At 41.8% G+C, this 23740-nt stretch overlaps 1 protein-coding gene across 13 annotated transcripts in view; it reads right to left on the reverse strand.

Moving 5' to 3' along the window:
• Positions 1-23740, reverse strand: part of ABI1 (abl interactor 1) — an 85523-nt gene that overhangs the window by 38244 nt on the left and 23539 nt on the right. For all 13 annotated transcript variants that reach the window (XM_030009580.2, XM_030009582.2, XM_030009579.2 and 10 more), the window contains exon 2: positions 22000-22167. In XM_030009580.2, the coding sequence (XP_029865440.1) occupies positions 22000-22167 (168 nt within the window). The remainder of the gene's footprint in view (positions 1-21999; positions 22168-23740) is intronic.

The following is a 23740-nucleotide window of genomic DNA, read 5'->3' on the forward strand; positions in this document are numbered from 1 at the left end:
AACAAGCAAGAGTTACTAGAGGAGAAGAAATAAAGAGGTGCTTTTTTTCAGTTCCCCGAATTCTTTTAAGAATGTAAGGATTTCAAGGCTTTATTATTTCACGTATACAATCCTTCAATCCAATTTTCCCTAAGGCTAAAATTCCGTTGCCTCAACACCAGTGTCTAATGTCATCTGAGAATCCTCAGAATATCCTGCCATGTCTTCTGAAGCTGCACCATGAAAGACAGGTCTCCTGTCACCTCTGAAGCATTTAGACATCTAAGTTTCACCTTGTGTGTTTGCTTTGTACATAGTGCTGGCAATGTAGGAGGCAACTGAAATAGATTTAAGAGTTGTATTTCCAGAGCTGCAAATCCAGCAATGTTTTCTTGTAGGTTTATAGATAGAAGTTTCACACACATCCCCTTCAGCACACAGAGAAGTTAAATAGCAGGACAGGCTCTCCAGAAAGCTTCATCTCCTGAAGTCCTGGTAAATCCAGGCCTCTTAAGGTAATAGGCTAGAGAAGCCAGATAAGCCATGTCCCATGTAATCTGATACGCTACCTTCCTTTTCCTGCAGAGAGGGTTCACAATCGAGAGCTTTTACAGATTAACACAATGAACTAAGGCCATCAACACATATACAGCAACTTGCACAGTCTATATAAACTGTTCGCCATCATCGGAGGGGGAAAGACACCAGACAGAACAAAGGAAAAATAATGAAAGAAATACCAAGTCCTATTTCCAGAGGTACCGCATATACAAATGCACACATTTTTTATATATTTACATACATAAACAATATATATATTTTTAATACATATATAAAAACACCATACTAACAACGCATTTTACTAATATCATCCGGTGTTGGGGGGGTGGTGTTGAAAAGTGGTGGTTGTGTTTCTTATTTTGACAGTTTATCACTGGATTTCTTCAATTATGTCTGAATGCAGATTATATGCCAGTTTAATCCTATGGAGCTAGCCTTTGACTTAAGAATTTAAATCTTTTTCTTTATATACACTAGTAGATTTTTCTCAGATTCTCCTAGCAATTGCCATCAGCATAAAGCAGATCAGATTTCAGTAAAGGTTTGAAGATATTTTCTACCTTTACATAAGTGTTTTTCCTGGAATATCAGGACAGTTGGGAGGCAGGGTATCAGGGAGGGAAGTATACCATAGGCATCCCATTTAGTCAGGACAGCTTGCTTGCTATAAGGTTTTAGAAATCAGAGGCACAGAATGTAAAACAATAATGCACATAGTCCATAGCATGTCCTGCTCCAGAATTATGTTTCTTAAGCTGTTCCAATTTCCATGCAAGGCATACTTAACAAAAAATTGATTCCTGACCAACACAACATGTGCTTGCAAGTGTTAAAAAAACGGGGCGGGGGGGGGGGGGGGGAGAAGAGTGGGGGCTTTGATAAGCCTCATTAAAATCAAGAGGCTGAAAACAAGAGCTAGAGAAACAGGCTTAAAGCTTACTGGCCACAGACAAATAGCCTCACCTTTAGCCTCTTGCTGTTAGGAAACTGGAAGCCTTTCTTCCAAAAGGAAGACTAGGATTCACTGAGAATTGAACTCACAGACCCCAATTTCCAAAACACAATCTGTGAAGTGGCACATACACGGATACAACAGCACTGAAAAGGAGAGGGAAAAGAGGTCTGTTCAGCTAAAGGATTATTTATACAGATGCTTTTCAAAGTACCCTATTGGCAAATCTAGTCACACATTCTGCTGGAGAAACTGAGCAGAAAGGGGACATGGACAAAGGGGACACAGGGCAAGGACAGACCAGAAGGGCTGGGAGCGGGTTCATGATATTCTAGGACAAGAATCAGAGCAAAGAAACCAGCCTACTCGTCCAAGAGCCAGACTTGAGTTCCTGCCTGATTTTTCTTTCTTGGTGCCAACTGGAAATGGGAGGACTGCTATAGAGGACACCTGTTCATCCTTCAGACAGGACAGAAGGAAAGCAGCTTCTCACGTTGCTCTCTAATGGCTACTTCATGCAAGATGCTGAGAACATAAAATGGGGCAGCTGAAGGAAATCCTTAAGTCTCACCTGTGAAATGCCATCTCGCAGAATTAGGCTCTATAAATGAGAAGCATCTATGGAGAGATACAAGGGCATCTCATCTCACCCTCACCCCCTGCCCCCCACCTTCCCCAACTGAAAGGAAGATGATGTCAACACAGAGCATAAGGAGGGGAGGTCTGCAGGAGTATCTTTGGGAACAGGGAGAGGGATGTGGGAAGGAAGACTGGCAGATGGCAACTGAAGGCAAATGGAGTTTAAGTCCTACAGAGGAATAGATTTTTAGCAGCTCCACATAGGCCGTCATTATGGAAAGAAAACAGTTAAGACAACAGTCCTCCCTCCTCCCCGTTGCATTGGTGAAATGCCAGAAACACTTTGCTGAAGTTCACATAAGTATGGGGGAAATGGAACTTCAAACATCTGGAGTATGGAGGTCAGACAGTCCTGCAGAAGCAGCTGGCCCTGCACGCAGGAGGCGGCTGTCTGCCGGAACGTCAGTCGAATGAAGGGAAGAGGTGGGATGGGTCTGTGGCTAGGAGCAAGAGCCTGGAAAACGGCAGATTGAAGCTCTATTCCTGGCTCTGCCAGACTTCCTGTGCTACGCCAAGCAAGTAGCTTCGCTGCTTGGGCCAGTTTCTCAGAGCTGTCCACCTGCACCAGCTATGAGAATAGACATAGACAGAGTGTAGGTGGGCACAGGTATAGGCAGCGCTGCCCTAGCTGTCTGCTCTGAGCACAGTGAAACACAATGACAAACATACCCAGGATTTCTCTGTAAAACAGCTTCCACTGATGATTTTAATTGCTAGTAAAAATGCAGAAGTGAATTATGGATCACACTTTCTGTGGTTTGGCAAACCCCACCGCCAATTTTAACCATTTGAGCAAGCCACATGTACATACACTTGAATAAGAACTGTGCTGTGAACATTACTCATTTAAAAAAAAAAAAAAAAAAAAAGGCAAGCCCTCCAATGACCTCTGATACATGGTCTTGGGGAGTACAACATGAATTTTTGCATTCTACCTAACTTTTTGTTGTTGTTGTTTTTCAAATTCAACTGCTAGTTCAATTTCCTTCAAGAGTCTGAGTATAATAAACAGGTAGAAAAAGAATGCATCACTAATGTAGATTGCTGTGGGATGACACAGAGAAGGGAAGATGGAGAGATTATTTGCAATTATCTTCTACCTGCCTCCTAAAGCCTGTGGCTTTTCAGCATCAAAAGCGGGGAGCAGGGGAGAGAGAAGTAGCTTCCACGGTGTTATTCCCTGTTCTAACACAAAATCCCCCATCACTCTAGAATACGCTTTCCAGTATTTGCTGGAGATTCAGCTGTGGCTGAACACCACACACCACTACTTCACAACCACTGTACAACAGGAAGTACAGATCCAGCTCTGCATCAGATCAAAACCACAGTGTGTAGCAAATTAACTATTGCTAACCATCCACTTGAGTTTCATGCTGTATGACAAACACCTTTTTGAAGGACAGTTCTCTTACTCAGTCCTCTCTCTGCCCCCCCGCTCATCTTCTCTTCATGAGGACAGGATTCTGATAAGGGAACTACCAAGGCACATCCCCTCTCTACTGGTGAGTTGTAGATGTTCTACACCGTGAACTGAATAGACATTTCAATGATTAATTACCACCTATTGCATTGCTAATACAAGTTTCCAGAGGAAAAAAAAAATCTAAATGGAACCAAAGACTTATTAATTATATTTGAACACAAGCCAGAAATGCAAAAATCTGCTGATTAAAAACAGTCTCTAAAATAGAAGACACTTCAAAAGAGAAGTGTTTCAAGTGTAAAATCCTAGTGATTGATTTTGACAGAATAACATTTGGGATGTGCAGTCATAACATGTGACGCTTGTATTCAGTCTTAAAAAGCACAAAAAGCAGATAAATCCTCTTGATTATGCAAAGTCAAATCCCAACTGTATGTGTGAGTGTATTTCAGTACCTGAAATTAGATTTCAGTCATTTCAAATTTCTTTTTTGCTGGGTATTCCTCAAGATATGCATGCGTATCAAAGAGTTGCAGTCAACGGCTCGACGTCCGAGTGGAGACGAGTGACGAGTGGCATTCCTCAGGGGTCAGTATTAGGACTGGCACTGTTTAACATCTTTGTCTGCGACATGGACAGCAGGATCGAGTGCACCCTCAGCAAGTTTGCCGACGACAGCAACCTGTGTGGTGCGGTCGGCACTCTGGAGGGAAGGGATGCCATCCAGAGGGACCTGGACAGGCTTGAGAGGTGGGCTTGTATGAACCTCATGAAGTTCAACAAGGCCAAGTGCAAGGTCCTACACATGGGTCGGGGCAATCGCAAGCACAAATACAGGCTGGGCAATGAGTTGATCGACAGCAGCCCGGAGGAGAAGGACTTGGGGGTATTAGTGGGTGAAAAACTGAGTATGAGCCAGCAATGTGCGCTCGCAGCCCAGAAAGCCAATCGCATCCTGGGCTGCATCAAAAGAAGTGTGTCTAGCGGATCGAGAGAGGCAATTCTCCCCCTCTACTCTGCTCTGGTGAGACCCCACGTGGAGTACTGTGTTCAGCTCTGGGGCCCCCAACATAACACAGATGTGGACCTGCTCAAGCAGGTCCAGAGGAGGGCCATGAAGATGATCAGGGGGCTGGAGAACCTCCCCTACGAAGACAGGCTGAGAGAGGTGAGGTTGTTCAGCCTGGAGAAGAAAAGGCTCCAGGGAGACCTTATAGCAGCCTTCCAGTACTTACAGGGAACCTACAGGAAAGATGGGGAGGGATTCCTTATCTGGGAGTGTAGGGATAGGACGAGGGCTAACAGTTTTAAACTGAAACAGGGTAGATTTAGATTAGATATTAGGAAAGAATTCTTTACGGTGAGGGTGGTGAGGCACTGGAACAGGTTGCCCAGAGAGGCTGTGAATGCCCCGTCCCTGGAAGCGTTCAAGGCCAGGTTGGATGAGGCTTTGAGCAACCTGATCCAGTGGAAGGTGTCCCTGCCCACGGCAGGGGGGTTGGAACTAGATGATCTTCAAGGTCCCTTCCAACCCAAACCATTCTATGAATCTATTCTGAGTAGGTTCATTAAAAAACAAACAAACAAAAAAAACCCGAACAAAATATGCTTATGCAAGCTCCCACATGAGAGTTTCAGCATTTTAAAGTGACTGAACGAGTCCCTCTTTTTCTTACTGGAAGCAGTGCACTTGTCTAGAATTAAACAAAACATACAAATCTAAATATGTTCTTGACTGAAGGAAAGCACAAGGACAGAAAGGAAAAATTAAACAGCTTCTTCAGTAGTTTGGACTCACTAAAGAACCACCATGGGAGTAGAACAAAATTGTATGTCAAACGAAAAGCATTTTGTGTGCCAAAAAAAGCAACTTCATAGGAGATGAACATGTGCAATTGCAAAGAGCACTGCAGGTGGCTGAAAAGGAAACCATCTAAAAAAAGCCTATAAAAAAAATAAACTCAACAGAACAAGTTTGAACTTTCTGAAAGTTTGTCTGAGGTAAGGAACTGTTAAAGCTGGAATAACAACAAGCCAGAATGCTCATGCCTGAACGAAAAAAGAAAAAAGAAAAAAGAAAAAAAGAAAAAAGAAAAAAAGAAAAAAGAAAAAAGAAAAAAAGAAAAAAGAAAAAAGAAAAAAGAAAAAAGAAAAAAGAAAAAAGAAAAAAGAAAAAAGAAAAAAGAAAAAAGAAAAAAGAAAAAAGAAAACCTCCAAAGCTAAACCCCTCACATTTAGTTGTAACTTGGCAGTTCAAATTGTGGGAAAGAAGGGAAAGCCCACCAAAAGCAGCGAGCTAACATAGCCTTAGCTTTAATTTATCACCTCTTTAGTGCTTTAGTTTATCACCTCTAATAGCAAAAATAAAATATTTTCCAGCAATAAAGGCTATGTTACATAGTTGGGATAGTGGATTTATTGCATCTCTCAAAATAATTATGCTAAAGAATAACAAAACTCCCACATAAAACCTATTCTGATTTGTCACATGTACTTACTTGAAAGTTTTCTGAATTAATTTTCAGGCACACACTTTTCTTAAAACAAAACAAAAAAACCCAACAACCAACCCAAAACCAACAAAAAACATGAGCAAAAGCCACACACACACACACACACACACACACACAAATTCCTCTCCCAAACACTTCCCTTCTCCACGTGAATTCAGGGCCTATGAGGTGTCCAAGACTGACAGTCCTGGGACAGATTGTTTCCCTAAAACACAAAACAGGGACAATATATGTGGAAATGATGCTGAGTACCCTTTAGCCACCTGCCAACATAGTTTTGATTACAAATCATCCAAGGCATAATGTTATTTCTATACCTCTTTGATCATACCTCATTTGACGGCAGCGATATAAATAAGCTAGTGGGAAATCTACTGGTTTTCAGTTGGGTCAGCGTTGCACCAAGACTAACTCCTGAGTATTAATTAAACAGCCATCAGATGGCTAAAAGCCACATTATCTACACCACAAACCCTCTTGAGCTTAGTGCCACAAACACAGCTTACCAAACATGAAATTTCTTTTTCTCTTCTTTTATTTCCTAAATGTTCAAAGGTTGAAGATTAACAGTTCTCTTCTGGAGAAAATGCAAAGTTCTGGATTTTTTCAAGATTTCATACAAAGCAAGCAAGTCTCTATGGCAAACAACTTTGTTGCAACACCAACTTTGTTGCGACCTCCAACATTGGAGGTGCTACTCCAATGGGAGGATAACCAGCAATGGCCACATTTTTTCCTCTCGTCCCCATTGCCAGTGAGTCTTATCAGTAAAATAAGATGGCAGGAAAAACCCTTAACCACTATAGATCCCACTTAAAAGTTTTCAGTATGCTTATTCTACTCTGCAGTTAACTTACTACCCATACTACTATTTTCAGCATATTATTGCAGCAAAGAGCTCTTCCATGTCACTTTAATATCAAAAAAACTAGGATGTGACAAGCTCCTCACTTTTGTTTTCAAAGACAAACATAGAACAAGACAGTTCAACTCTGACTCAGTCTCCCCTTTCACAAACCCCCTTCAGTAACCAGCTATCTCTTCTGAAGGTACGTCAACAGAGGACAAGCTTAGAAGCATCATGAACTTCACTCAGCTCAATCTTCTTCTGAAATCCCAGTTTCCACAGCATTGTACATAGAAGCCTATTAAGATATTCTAGCAAAAAAGGAGAGTTAACAAAAATTTCCTCACATGTTTCCTAAGACTGTGTTACTATTTTGGACTAAGTCATACAGACTTCTTGTAATTTGGGATATATTAAGTAAAAGCAGAAGACAGACAACCAAATCACAAGCATGTATGACGCTTACTAGTTTAACAGGGTGGGGAGGAAGGGACGGGGCAGAGATGGAATTGCTAGGGCTGCTCTACTTCTCCATTGCCATTTTAATTTCCACACACAACTAGAACAGGAAGTTGCACATTGTTTCTGTAAATGGATTTCCCTTAGCCTCCTACTCTTGGCCACGACTGATATGCAGTACTGCAGTTATATCTACTGAGAACATCCACATGGCCTCAACAGTCCTAGCAGCACTTATTCCGTTATGAGCCACAGTCTTCCCTAGTCAAAACTTTTCCAGACTAAGGCTGGACACTCTGGCAAAGGACCCTGGCCCAAGAAGAAACCACGCCACCAGTCAACCCCTCCTCCAGGACCACCTCTCAGACTTGTACATGCATGCACCCAGCAGCAAGTTCTTGGCTCAATCCTGTGCAAGTGCACCTGAACACAAATGCTGCAGCCTGATGGCAGGCTGAAAGGCAGTACAAGTCTTGAAGAGCAGTCTTGTGTGTAGGCACAGAGAGGAGGACGTCAGTACGTCCCCGCTGCTGAATGCGTTATCTCACTACCGTTACAGTAAATTCATTAGTCAGACTGATCATGTGTTCAGAAATTAGACATTTCCACTGTGCAGTTATTAGTGCAATGATTAAACTTGATTGCAAACGCTTGGGGAGAAGAGCATCAGCCATTGGGGATGTCATACAGAATGAAGCCTGTAGAAAGAAGCAGCCAGAAGTCTGTGGTTTTCAAGATCTTGTCTCCATCATATTTGAGTCCACAATTGGTGGGGGCGGGGGCAGGGGCAGGGGGAGCAGAGAACAAAACACTGTCTGGCACAAGAGAACAGCAGGAAAAAAAGAGCCTGGCCATCTTTTAATCTCACTGGAGGCAAAAGTTAGACATAGACTACACAAATACTGACCAATGAAGTGTTTAAAGCTAACTGAGAAAGGTACACTGGTGCCCTGGGAAAGGTGCTCCAAACACTGTGGTGGGTTACAAGCCTCTGAACTGCACCACAGCATTTCAACAGAAGGCCTTACAGCTCCACAATAACAACCACGATGGACTCGTGCATGACTGGCCACTGACCTGTGCAATATTGGACAGCTAAGCACATGCTGAAGAGTTACTGAACTTCTGCAAGAAACTTAGCTGCACAGGAAAGACAGCTGTGCAACTTCTGTGGCCTGCCTGCTCCCCACTAGTTTGGTAAAGCCTGGTTTTCCTGAGTGAGGTCAATGTAGTTTTTGGATTTAAGTTGTGTATATCCACTCAGCAATACAGATGGTGTTTATTCCCAGAATTATATAGCTAATGTAAACAACAACTATGCATTTGTTTTAAGAACTACCACAGTGAAGAAATGTAGGCAAATGGGCAGGAGGGGAAGAGTACACAGGAAAAGTATCTTTATTCAAGTAAGATCTGCAGGCTGTTCACAGTCTGTTTTTCCAGGATGTTTGCTTAAGTCACATAATTGTTTGCAGAACCTCTGCTTTCTAAAAATGCATTTGGGAAAAAAAAAAGAAAAAAAAAAATCACATCACATTGTCTTTATTCTGTTTCTACTGACCAGATGATGGTTTTTAAACACTATTGAACTAGATGACTTGTCATTATCCAATACGGACCAGTCAGCACCATTCTCAATCTTATTTCAGACAAACATTTCACATGGAAAACAGCGTTTAAAAAGTTTTTCAAATAATTTCCAAAAGAATAAATGCATTAGGTATATTTATTCCAAGTAATTCAGCCAGCTCTAGTAGAGAGGATCTCTGAAGAGTTTCTGCATTAACTGAAGGACTACACATTTAATCAGCCTAGGGAAATACAGTTTCATAAAGATATTGAACTGAAAATAAGATGCAAGTAACTTGGAGTTGTGGTCCCATCAAGCTCCTTTTGCTCCCAGGGCTGGAGGTCTAGACATAAGCAGCAAGCTAACTGGGACTGAAGCTTGATAATTCTCTCTGCCAGCCAAGAGGCACACTGCACTGCAGGAGGAATGCTTAAAGCAGCAAAATCCCAAGTGATTGAACTTGAATTTCTCTCAGTGAGAGCTTAAGGAAACCATCCCCCACTTCCTGAAGTTTCATTATTTGTTAATGTGCCACAGCCTGTACTAAGAAAAGAGAAAAGTACATTATTTTAACAAAAACACCATGAACAACCCCAGAAGTTCTCTCCCCCGTTTTAGCATCCAGGTGCCAGAGTAGCACCAAATACTACCTCTATATCAGGGATGCTTCAAAACTGTAATATATGAAAGACAAGGACTTTTGTGGTCAGCTGTCATGCTACTGACAAAATAAGGCACTAATGGACATGTCTACAGGATGATGGATGGAACACCATTCATAAAGCACAGAATCAGTTATGGTTAATTATACATCAATTTAGGAAGAGACTAAAACAGTGATACGTAAGTGGTGAGCAGACCATCCTCAGTGTGCAGAGAGGAACAAGTAAAATAAAGGATGGTCTAGCTCCTGTCAGCTTACAGGCTTATAACCCTGTCAGTGCTGTCTCTTCACATGAGATTTAGGGTGTTATGAGGAAACTTAAATCCAAACACAGTGGCACAGGTAAGAGATTAGATAGTTGAAAAAGTCTAATTTGTTTCAGGCTATTGACTGGACTTGTCTCTTTACCTTAATACCCAAAATTACATGAAGATAGCACATTTCTGGTACGACTTACAGGTTTCACCTCCCAAATGGAGACTGTCCTCAGTTACTTCAGCATCTCACTCATCCCCATAGCAGGCAAAAAGTGCCCTATGTTGGAGCACTAGAATAACATAACATTTCTACTGTTCATCCCCTCTCAAATGCCATGTTTCATCTGCTAAGACACACATGCAGATCAACTGCAGAATTTCAAGCTAAGTTTATTTTTTAAAAAACATCCAGGTTTAAATAGTACTTTAATTTCTTCTAATTAAGAGGAATAAACAATTTACTAGTCCACATGAGCTGGCATGTTATTAGCTTACAATACACAACCTATCAGCTATTAGATAAGTATACTGCTCAAAAACTTCAGTAACACCTTTTCCAGCCTAGTTTAGGAGACGAGCCTTATCCACAGCACAGCTCTTCTCTTTTAGTCCTGTACTACATCTGGCCATTGCTGCATCTTGCCCAATACTTGACTCAACAACACATGTAAGAAAATCCTATAAATGGACAAAGAAGGACCGGCTTCCCAAAGACAACATTTATCCCCTTTCCAGTCAAATAGAGGTTGATTTGTGGTTTGAAGGCTTACGCTGCAACCTTATACAGCCTAGTTTTGAACATAGTTCAAAAATACAACTTAAAAAGAAGAAAAAACAATCCAATAAGACACTGAGTTCAACAAGAAAGCAGAATTTCCTATGATCAAATCAAGCCTTTCAGTCATTATTCAATATTTCCTTGTTCTTATATTTTCAAAAGATAGCCCAAATGACCATTCCTGAAGCAATGATATGTTTTATTATTTCCATCATGACCCCTCTTAACTCTAAAGTCCCCATCCTACTTGTCCTCACTTTGTATAGAAGCCTGATAGTTTTTAATCACACCGTTGGTGCTCCTGGTTTTGCCACATAGAGAAATTTGAGATAGTGTGACAAGATCAGGTTGACAAGACATTAGTTTTCTCTTGCAAGTAAGGAACAGAGAAGCCAGTTAAAAGAAACAGCAAGCTATGCTTCAATCCCCGTGTGACACCACACTGAATTGTACTGATGGATCCTTTGTAAATAACCATCCCAGGACAACACGTGGTGGGGAAAAAGCAAGTGCTTTTAGGCATGAACAGGTGAAGCTACACAACCACTGCACATTAGCATTCATACAAGGGTACATTCAGGAAAAAGTCATAGCTATTTAGCTGATTCTCAAAGAGAAAGCAAACAAAATTCAAGATGTGTGATTCTATGGTCATATACTACTTACATTTTTGTGCGCACGAGATATAATTAGGCACAATACTAGGCAAAATTATTTAATAATGTTAACTGTTTGCTGGAACCAGGAATGAACATTAGAAAGGAAAATGACAGCTTTAGTAATCTATTTTTTGAAACTGAGGAAGAGGCAGACATACTGTTATGGTGATTACTTCTACATGCACAGCCAGCATTCCAAATGGGAATGAGTGAAAAAGCAAATCACGGCCTCCACTAGTTGTCAAACTGTGGTAGTCCAAAACATACTCTAATTTTTCTCAAAAAAGAAAAACCCTACATACAGCACAGCTTTTAACCAAACAAATCTACTATTTTATTTCCAATACCACCATGACACCCTTTCCATGATGGTACTAGCAGCAGGGTCAGTTAAGAATCAACAATATTCTCCAGTGGAATAAGTAGTTCTGAAAAAATAATATTCATGGTAACCTATTTCTATTATGCGTTTAGCCATAAATTATATAAATTAATATAATTTCACACACACTTTTTTCCATTACAGTAAAGGGAAACTTTCCACTTTGTGCTCTGCAACTGCCCCAGTGATGCAGAGATCATACTGTCCCAGATGTTGTTGGGGAAAGGAGACACACTGGGGCACAGCAGCCACATGACAAGTGTTTGATAAGATTAACACAGTTGGATAGATTTCCATACTTCATACACACTTTTTCAAAGTTACAATATAACAACAGAAGTTGTCCCAGCTATAGAAGAGCAGCTAATAAGTCATTTATATACCTCCCATGAACTGAACTAATAAAAGAGTTTGTTCACTGCATGTATAACCTGTAAGGGGGCTTTTACAAGACATGCATAACATACAATTGGGTCCCAAAAGGCTGCTAGTAAAGAGAATAAAGTCAAACCAGCAGCAGTATAAGGAGTGGCAGAATGTTACTGCTGCCTTATAAACCACTCACATGAATCATTACTTGGTTTTCCATCTGCAGATGAACATTAACTAAACACTTATGTGCCCCCCAATAAAACCAGCCAGCAGAAAGCACTAAGCAATTCCCTTCTGAATGGCAGAAGTCCAGCCACAAGCACCCAACAGCACATGTTCAAGTGCTTGAGTGGCAGATTATGAAGACAGGTAGCTTCACTGATGCAGTACAACCAAGACTCGTCTGCTCCACAATAAGCTTCTTGTACTTGCTTTTCCTCAAATATATTCAAGCTCAAGCATAACACTAATCAGCTACCATGAAAACCAACATCCCAAATAGCTGCATTGGATGGTGCAGATATGGTGACCAACTTAATGCTTTAGTAGGTGGTTACCTGCTGCTGTATTAGACACAATGTTCTTATAACCATCACCTCATACACTGCATTTCCTTTTTGCTTTGCCCTTATGCCACTAAAACATCGACAGAGATAAGAAAACACTAATTCAACGTAAAAGAGGAGCTGTTCACATGTGAAGACTGCTGGTTTACTGAGACTTGAAATAGAAGGAAAATTAATTTCAGGCAACAATCTAATCAGACACATCTGAAGGAAAAAAAAAAACCTCCTTGAAAAGTCCAATATGTGACTTTACAGCAGGTTAGTGATGCGTTTCATTTATGTGGTATATCTTCCAGATATGAGAGGTTTTCATTAAAAAAGAAAGATTGCACAAACACCCTTGACTCCTTTGTTGCACAAAATTATCAAAAAGGCCTTTCAGAGTAATGTTCACAGTCCTGGGATTTTGGACCTTGATTTCAGAAAACAAGAGGCTGCATCAAGCCTCTTAATTTAGCATTTAATGATGTATCTAGAGCTTACGGCCAAATACCGATTCAGCAGAAAGGAGGTTTTAATGGTCTAAAACACATTGAAAACAATGCATTCAGACTGCCCTTCTACCAGACTGTGAAATGGGAATCAGCATATGAAGGAATTCATTACAGTCAATGGCTATTAAAGTTAGCAACTTCCCCCATTCCCCAAAAACACATTCAAACCCTGCATTCACACAAAAAAAGGGGGAATAAAGAATGACAGGAAACAAAGTTTCTGTGTCAGTTTCTTCTTCTCCATCAAAGAAACTGCCCTTCCCCATCACAGAAAGGCTGACAGTTGTGGTTGCTCTCTCATAGGTGTACATAACTAAGTATCATGGGGTGTTTTTGTTTTGTTTTGATTTTCTTTTGTTGGTCACGTGTTGGGTTTTTTATACTACATCAGCTGAACTGTACAGGAATTACAGACAGATCCTATGCGTATTCATTTGTGGTCATGACGGGAATTTCTCAACAGAACAGCTGACAAGGCAACCCTTACACATTATACTACATTCTGAGCAATTCATACATATCATGTAGAAGCTGATATGCACAAAGTTAACAATAATTTTCATAAGCAGACAGATAACCAGAGCAAGCACAGTACAATTTCTTGGAGCCTTAGCCTCTATCACGGAGAATACAGGAAGAACAGGATGTGAAGCAAAGGCCACAGAGATAACTGTCAGCACTTTATTAGGAGAGGGAACATCACCCAAGGCAAGGTTAATCTAAACAAAAGGTGCAAGTTTCTTTGCCATATTTAGAATATTTGTGTCTGCTGACAAGCAAGGGCAGTCCAAAAGAACCAGAGAGAAGACATTATCTTTCTAATGTATACAACATTAGATGATGCTCTAGTTCCTGGAGAAACACTTAGTCTTGTCACACACTTTGGGACATGCAGAAAGGAAAAGTTTGTATGGAAGTAGAGCTTACAAGAATTTGTAGACATGGAGCGGCAGTTACTCCCCTGACTTTGCAATGGTCTCTCCCCTCACCATTTAGTTCCTATAGCTTATGATGTGCCTTACAAGGATACAGAGTCAGATTTTAGGATATATCCAGCTACTGCAGTGTAACGCTGAAAAGAGTCACACCAGAGGGTAACCTGTTCCAGTGCTGCATCACACTCCAAAATAAAAAGGATTTTCCCAACTCCATGTACTAACACGCCAAGCTTCAACTTGTGGCTAACTGTTCACCATTACACTGCCACTACCAAGAGAAAGACTAACTGCAAAGATGACAGAGCCAGACTTCAGTATCTGTAGGCTACCATTACATCACTGCTTTGCTTCCTCTTTGTCAGACTAAACAAGCACAACTCCTTCAACCTCTCCTTGTAGGCTGCACGCTCCATGTCCCTGACCATCTCAGCATCCCTCTCTGCTGACTATCTCCAGTGTCCCTAAATCACTCTTGAACAAGGCATGGGAGACACAAAAAACCCCAGACATAGCACTCCAGGTGAAGTCTCATCATTGCAGTGCAGATGATAATCACTGCTCCTCATCTGCCAGCGACACTCTTCCCAAGGCAGCCCTGCCACACTGTTTCACTTATTCAGATGGCCTTGTGTTGTTGGCTCACGCTAAGCACAGCATCCACCAGCACACCAGCTCCTTTTCAGCAGGACTGCTACTCACACAGTCACCCCCGTGCATTTGTATGTGCTGGGAGTTATTCCACCTCCGGTGCAAGGCCTTGCACCTTGCCTCGTTTCCCCAAGGTTTTTGCTGGCTCAGTCCTGAAGTTTCTCAAGGTTCCTCTGCACTGAAGCTCTGCCATTCAGCATATGAATCACCTTTCCTAATTTGGAGTTATCCCCAGATTTGCTGAGGACATGCTTTACATCCCGGATGGTCTCCAAAGAATATTCTGAACAGCGTGGGCTCCAGTATCGACCCTGCTTGTTAGCAGCCATCAACCATTTGCTAGTTCTGGATAATTTTCTTTCCATTTAACAGTTCTTTTGTCCAGTCCATATGTTCTTCATGTCAGAGAACAAGACCAGAGTTTTAAGCATCCTCTTCTTTTTAAAGAGGCAACTTCAGGGTAAAAGTACCTGGACAGCTGTCCTTTGGAAGCACTGTCATCACTAAGAGGATCTAGAGAGGTCTTTTGCTCCCATCCACAAGTGTACTAAAGTACTTTACATAATTGCTTGTTTCTAGGCATAACCACCCACATTCATCAGCAGATGATTTGTCACATTTTCTACCTTCTTTCTACTTCTTGGCTTTCAAACATGAATTTGAACTGTGTTGTTATCATATACCACAATCCATGAATGCAGTATCACATTAATCCAAAGGACAGAAAGACACACTCTGAAAGAAAGCTCTTTCCCACAAACTCAAACATAAGAGTCCCCACTGTACATGCACTGCCTTATGCCTCTTCAAACATCAGAGACCTGCTGAGCACCTCACAGCTCTTGTGCTTTTCTTTCCTGGCAAACACCAGTTATTGTGTTCTCAACCTGCTACTACTTAGAAGCTCACCCCTTCAAGCCCCAGAACATCTTCAGCAGAGCTTCTCAGAAAACTAATCCACATCAGTCCTAACTGGTTGCTCACCCAATGGAAAAGGCCTTAGTATTTGGGGATGGGGGTAGTGTGTATGGTGTGTATGAGTGATTCAACACAGGCTACAGCTGTAAGTTTCAGAAGTCCTACAAGAAAAGATAACATCTCTGTATTTCATTATTGCCCCTGACTTTAGCTAGACAACCACACCATAGAAACAGAAGGCATTCAGCTTCTGCTTGCATGCAGTATTTGAATTACACATGCAATGAATTAGACATGGATGGTGACAGGCAAGATTCTTCTAAACTAATTCAGGGGGTTTATTTTATTTTTTTTTTTTTAGTTCTAAAAGCTTCTAACTTTTAATGGTGACAAAAGATGCACTTTTTTTTTTTTTTTGCTGAGATTTATGCTTTCAGAACATGTTGTTTTGTAATAGCCCCTATTTTGCGTTAGAGGAGAGCTTCAGAGGCCAAAGAAAGTCTTAACACTGAACGTTTAAGGGGTGCAGTGTCTCCTGGTGCAAATCATCATTTCTTAAAAAGGAGTCTATTGCTTGCTTCAAGAGGCACGGATTTAAATACTGAGCTATTTTAAAACTGTTTATGTCCAGGAAGAAAAAAAAAAAAAAAAAAAGGAATAGTTGCTACACCCAGTACTGCAGCTGCTCCGATATAAACGTGAGCACTGATCTGTTACATTTTTCAGTTTTGACACAGTAAACAAGGGTCTCCCTGTCAACCTCTCTCTCCTCTGACAAATCTGGCTGTCCCATCTTCATTCTCTTGAAGTTTGTGGAAGTGAAGCAGCAAAAAAATTTATCTTAAAGTACATGTTTAAGTCAGCTCTTCTTTCCAAGAGGGGAAGAGAGGAGAACAACCAAGAAACAGTAAGTCAAAAGAGCAAAAGAACATAGGCCCAAATTTCTAAAGGAACAGCTTTCCCTAGTCAAATATTCAAGCTGTGAAACGGTGAATTTTTAACTCCTCTGCTAAAAGACACTGATTTTCAGAATGGAGGGATACGAGAGGATTTTTTAATTTTGGTTTTTAAAGAATTAACTCATTGGCTCAGGGACCCATGCAAGAATGGCACAAATGAACAACATAAGTTTAAACAGCAAACCAGAATTTCATTTAATACACATAGGAAATAAACATAAGGAAGCATAAACTGCATTCAGAGCACAAATATACAGTGTCTTGCTTAATTCATCATCAGGGTACATGAAAAAAATCCTGGGTTTATTTAGCTGCAGCACACCTTAAGAAATATCTTATGCTGAATGTTAAGGTCTTCATTCCTTCCCCACCTCAATGTCCAAGGTCCTTCCTGGTGTCTCCCATTGCAGGCTGACCCTCAGTTTCTCCTTTCCTCTTTCACTGCCCAGTCCATGCATTCACCCATCTTCCCTAAAATCACTACAAAAGAAAATATTGCCTATTCCAGACACCTTACACTTCAGATGCTACAAAGAAAGCAAAACACCTGGCTATTGCTGTTCAAACTTCTTCAAGGAAAATTTCTTTTTGGTCACTGCAACTAAAGACACTCTATACCATAGCAAAACTGCTGCTCTGCTACTACCTAGCATTTGTGGATGGACAAGTCAGCAGTGATTGCTGATAGGAACCACATGGGGCTCAAGTTCTTCCTCCACTGCCTTTTTACACCAGTGCCCCATAAGGAAAGCTGAGATGGCACACTGTAACAGCGCGGCACTCAGGCTGGCTCTGCTTTCACATCTTGGATCAAAACTAGCTCAACTCCTACTCGAAACTTCCCTTGTAAGTATGGCCATTCTCAAGACAAATAAAAACAAAACTAAAGCACCAAATAAGAACAGACAGAAATACGCAATGTAACAGTGACTGCAACAGAAAGCTTGTAGTGAGGAGTCTAGAGATATATATAAACATAGAATCGTTTAGGCTGGAAAAGACCTAAGGTCATTGAGTCCAACCATTAACCTAACACTGCCAAGTCCACCACTAAACCATGTCCCCAAGCACCATGTCTACACATCTTTTAAATACCTCCAGGAATGGTCACACAACCACTTCCCTGGGCAGCCTGTTCCAATGCTTGACAACCCTTTTGGTGAAGAAATTTTTCCTAATACCCAATCTAAACCTCCCCTGACACAACTTGAGGCCGTTTCCTCTTGTCCTATCGCTTGCTACTTGGGAGAAGAGACCGATTCCCACCTCGCTACAACCTCCTTTCAGGTAGTTGTAGAGAGCGATAAGGTCTCCCCTCAGCCTCCTTTTCTCCAGGCTAAACAACCCCAGGTCCCTCAGCTGCTCCTCATAAGACTTGTGCTCTAGACCCTTCACCAACTTGGTTGCCCTTCTCTGGACACGGTCCAGCACCTCAGTGTCCTTCTTTGTAGTGAGCGGCCCAAAACTGAACACAGTACTCAAGGTGCAGCCTCACCAGTGCCGCGTACAGGGGAACAATCACTTCCCTGCTCCTGCTGGCCACACTATTGCTGATACAAGCCAGGATGCTATTGGCCTTCTTGGACACCTGGGCAAACTGCTGGCTCATATGCAGCCGGCTGTCAACCAGCACCCCCATGTCCTTTTCCTCCAGGCAGCTTTCCAGCCACTCTTCCCCAAGCCTGTAGCGTTGCATGGGGTTGTTGCGACCTAACTGCAGGACCCAACACTTAGTCTTATTGAACCTCATACAGTTGGCCTCAGCCCATCAATCCAGCCTGTCCAGATCCCTCTGTAGAGCCTTCCTACCCTCAAGCAGATCAACACTCCAGCCCAACTTGGTGTCATCTGCAAACTTACTGAGGGTGCACTTGATCCCCTCGTCCAGATCATTGATAAAGATATTAAACAGAACTAGCCCCAATACTGAGCCCCGGGGAACACCACTTGTGACCAGCCACCAACTGGATTTAACTCTATTCGCCACAACTCTTTGGGCCTGACTGTCCAGCCATCTTTTTACCCAGTGAAGAGTATACCCGTCCAAGCCATGAGCAGCCAGTTCCTCCAGGAGAATGCTGTGGGAAACAGTGTCAAAGGCTTTACTAAAGTCAAGGCAGACAACATCCACAGCCTTTTCCTCATCCACTGAGCAGGTCACCTTGTCAAAGAAGGAGATCAGGTTAGTCAAGCAGGACCTGCCTTTCAAACTCATGCTGACTGGGCCTGATCACCTGGTTGTCCTGTACGTGCCACATGATGGCACTCAAGATGATCTGCTCCATAACCTTCCCCGGCACCAAAGTCAGACTGACAGGCCTGTAGCTCCCCACACTCTCCTTCTGGCCTTCCTTGTAGATGGATGTCACATTTGCTAACCTTAATGCCTTTAGTGAAGCCTTGACACTCACGTTGGTCCAACATATAGACTTGCTATGTTTTTCCCCCAAATCTTGCCTAATAGGATGAGTAGGATCTCTTATACTGGAAGGGTTTGCACACTTCTCCAGAACAGCGATCAAGTCTCTGCTCTGCCATATCAGAGAAGCTTGGAAAGGTCAAGTCAGCTTGACAAAGCTCAAAGTCAATATCAGGGGTTTAAGCCAAAGAGCCAAGCTATATGTGCACCGCTCTGTATATTGGATGTAGTAAATAATTATGTGGCAGGTCACTGCAGACCCACACTTTACAGCTAGCTGAAAGACAACTATGACAGCAGAAAACATAGATGCAGCGGGGCAGGCTTTTGCTCTGGCTGCTACGTGAAAGCCATTTCTGGAGCTGTTCACTGCCTCTGTGTGCTCAGAGCCACGCTCCCTCACCACAGCATGATTACTCATGTGAAGCCTCTCTGTTTGCTCTCAATAAGAAACCAAAGCTGAATTATTTTTTTTTCCTATAAAAGCAAGCAAACTTTCCATCTGTAAAATTAAACTCCAGTAACAAGAATATAACACAACACTCCATCACCTAACTTTCATGAGTGCTTTTTCCAGTGAAGAAGATACATAGCTTGGAAAAATATTGAGTGGCTACTAACCAGGATTAGCTCTCCAGCCATTTAGCCTAGAGTCATTCTGGAAAACATGCATAAAGAACTGAAACACAGTAGGGGAACAGAAACTGCCTGCAGGTCATAGCAGCCACAGGATTTTCTTCCATAGAAAGAAGAAAGGTACTTTAACCAGAAAAACTATCAAATTGTACCTCATTTCACAGATATCTGCTCTATGTTGCAAAACCCAGAATTGAGTAATTGACTGGCAATGCCTCAGATCTGTGTTTCTAGGCCATACTTCTTTCATGGAGAACAATTCCATTTTGAGAATATGTTCAGCCCCATGCTTTAGTGGCATGAAAATATTCATGACTGATACAAACACAGGGAAAGGCACTCTGGAGACCTCAGAGAATTTAGAAACAGTGTATCAAAGCAACTGCACAGCAGATTTAAGATACACAGTTGAAGCATTTGAACAGAAACATTTCGAAGCAAATAGCTGAGCTGGTATTGTGTGCATTATCTGTATCCAGTTTAATTCTACAAAATTAGTCTGCAGAGGTTCATTTATAAGCAAGGATTCGTTTCAGGAAAGACCAACCAGGACAGAAGCAACAAGCAAGTGACCTTGCTAAACACTCCTCAAAAGCTCTACAAAGTACTGATTGTTCACAGTCTTTAGCAAACAGTTCATGTATCAGGTGACTCAATAGCTTTCAGTATAGTGCCTTCAATTCAAGCAGCAAACAGTACAGAGGGTTAACACCTCTTGTGCTAGTATCAAACATTCCGGCTTTTTCCATGGTTAGTCATATCAGTGGGCCAATGAGAATTTAACAATAATCACTTCACACACACTGCAGCTCTGAAACACATAAGAAAAGATGTGCTCGGTATAAAAGGGCATCCAATGCTTAGGAAAGCCTGTAGGTTCAGTCCTTTACCCACTCATTTCTTCAGAAGTAGTCATAATCCTAGCATCAAGAAATCTCTGAATACTTGACAGAACAAGAAACTTATCTACAGCAATTGTACTTCCTCCTACTTCCCTGTTGCAGTGGCAGGTGCTTTTTTAAATACTTGATACAGTTTTTAACACTGTGTAGTTCTTAGCACATACTAACTGGACAATCCTTTTCAAAAGGTTTGTTACTAGGAGGGCCCTTCCCCATGCACTGGAATCTTCTCCCTTCTGACATGTTTTCAGCAAACCACTATGCTGCCATTTAACAGAAAAATTTTTAAGAAACCACTATTAGTCTAAAAGAACAGTAAACAGAGGTTAGCAGGGCCTACAGGGAGAGACAGCAGAGGCCATTAGAAGCACTTTCTTTCAATTATTTGGTCTAAGGTGTACCACTAACAGGGTCCTGGTTGACCAACAAAGGTTTTAAATTCACCGGCTGGGCTGAAGAACATTTTGGGTTGAATCCTGAGATTTGTTTATGAAATGTCTCAGATAGGCATAGGACAAAGCCCAGTGAAGATCCAACTGAATTTCAACAAGAGCATGTGACAGAGTGGACACTGGGCCCTCAACAATTCACTCAAGCCCACTTCAGAACAGCAATGTGAGGGTGAAATAACTGAGTGGATCCTGTCCCACCCTTCCTTGGCACTAGCACGGCACACACCTGATTATGCAGTAAGCCACCTCCGGGTTAAATGCAGCAGACTTATTTTTTTGGCTGAGTTACCACACAATCAGACCAGTGCCAGATCAGATAGAAGGCAGGCAGCAGCAGCAACCCTCCCCCCTCAGCAGCAGCCAGCTAGGGTGAAGCTCCAGCCAAGGGAACACAGGTTGCCACTGACAGGGACAGGCCTGTACTTTCCCATCATCTACTTCCATGTCCTCCCTGCATCAACTCTAGCAATACTGCAGTCACAGCACAAGTCAGGTCAGCTCGCTCATCCAACTGCCTTGGCTTGGAAGGAGTTTGGCTTGAGCAGGTAGTGGCAGCATGTGAACCCCTCTCCCTCTCCACACAGCTCACGAAATTACATCCTGCAAGGGTATGAAAATAAATGAGATTACTGCATATGTTGCAACATTAAATAAAATACTACTGCTCATATGGTACTTCTATCTGGATTTCCTTTAGAAATAGAATCCTCCTCTCTACCCCTCCCTCAACTGCAGCTTCAGATATTGGAATCTTAATAATTAACTCCTACTTTAAACCAGATATAATCCCAGCACTTCTTGATAAAGGAACTGTTTTATTTCAGTCATGACCTCCATCACAAAGTGGCTTTCATAAATACTAAAAGAAAAAAGCCTTACCATTTTCTATCATGTTAGAATTCAAACAAGTCAACATAAACTGTCCAGCTCAAAAATACAAGAAACAATATAATGCCTCCTCCAACATTGTCAGTCCTCTATTTAAAAAAAAAAAAAAAAAAAAAATTACCTGGGAGATATGGTTGATGGAGGACTCCATCCGCCGTAGCTGGGATGCTTGGATGTCCAGCAGTTGTAATACATTGTTGGCCAGTGCATTGATCTGATAAGCAACGCTGGCTAGAGATTGAGTTGTGTAGGCTTTGGTCTCTTCTAATGCTTTCCTTTTATCTGGAGCCTGTAAAGCAAAAGAACAAGACAGTTTGCTTAAGGCCAGGAAAAGGGTGGTGGCTGGGGGAAAAGGACAGGAACAAAAAATACAACCTATATTTAGAAGAATCTAATCAAGAAGACTGACTGTGCAGTCAAAGTACCCGATCTGCATCTACATTTAAAACATTCTCAGTAATAAGGAGCAGATAAAGAATTTGAAAAATATTTAATTTTATTAAATTTAAAAATATTCATAATAAAATTATATGCCAAGAAACAATTCATTCAGTAGAAAACCCAACACTATCGTGATTTGTTGGAGTTGAGTTTCTAAAGCCTGTCCAATCCTTCATTTCCCAAAAAGCCTCCAATTCCCCAGGAACACTGAAATGCAGCTTTTGCCATCTCTTATGAGGTCACGCAGCCCAGGCCAATTAAAGACAGAAAAACATTTTCCCACAGCTGGGTGTCCCCTGCTGCACATGCCATCTGCAAAGCCAACACTCCAGCTATGCTGGCTACTACTCCCACAGTCCAGGAGAAGGGTGAGTAGAGCATCAGGATGGCATGCACAGAAGGCTCCCACATGCAGGAGTATTTCTGAAATTACCCCTCTTCACGCAAAAGCTCAATAAACTTCCCTTGACAGCTGAGAAAGTTCACCATTGACTGAGACAACACACATATTTTGAGGTGTCAGAAAGGAGCACAACTTCCCCCCGAAGGGCAAAAATATAAGGAAAGGATCACTTTCCCACTGAAATCACACCTTGCTAAGGTAAAGTCCTCAATCTGTCCTGAGGCATTACTCCCTAGTCAGAGGGCAGGTTACTGTCTAAGACCAGCAACTACTTACATGACTTGAATTGCACGGCCCAAGTAAGTCCCTTCTCACTGGCAGGATGGGAGGTACCAACACTACCTCCACCTGGAAAACACACGTGCACCCCACTCTGAAGTGCTCCCTGTATCACAGCTTGGGAGCTGGCAGTGGAGGCCACGTACTTCATCTGTTACCCAACTTGCAAACTGCAGCTATCCAGAATTCTCTTTTCTTCCCTTTGTAGGAAAGGTACACTGCGTAAGGAAGGATTTGCAGTAAACAATGACTCAGTGCTAGCATAGTTTCTTCCTCATTTTTTTTATTTGTGGAACAGTCACAGTTGATCTCAGCAACCAAAAGGAAAGGTTCATATTAGTAGTCCCTTCCAACTAGACTTCTGTCTATTTTTATTGTTGATTTCTGTGAGTAACACTCAACACACATTGTATGCAACAGTTACAGTATTAAGCACAAAGTCAGGAAACACAGAAAATCCGTTTGCATTCAACTGAGCCCTGTGTTTTCCAGTTTCCGTGCACTCACTCATTCTTAAATCCTGACTTATTTCTTCACCTCAATATTTTAGTTTAACATCCACGAGTGATAAATCTGCCTGAGTTAAAGTATGAAAAATGCAACAGCTAATAAGGAATCCTTCTCGTCTCTCTTGCTTTAAGAAGTAAACCAGAAGGCAAGCTGTTCATATACGTTATAAAGTTGCAGCATGACCTAAATACTGCAACACAAGATATGCTAGGCTACCTTTTAATTAAAG

This window comes from Aquila chrysaetos, chromosome 3 (genome assembly GCF_900496995.4).
Source record: "Aquila chrysaetos chrysaetos chromosome 3, bAquChr1.4, whole genome shotgun sequence".
NCBI classification, from domain to species: domain Eukaryota; kingdom Metazoa; phylum Chordata; class Aves; order Accipitriformes; family Accipitridae; genus Aquila; species Aquila chrysaetos.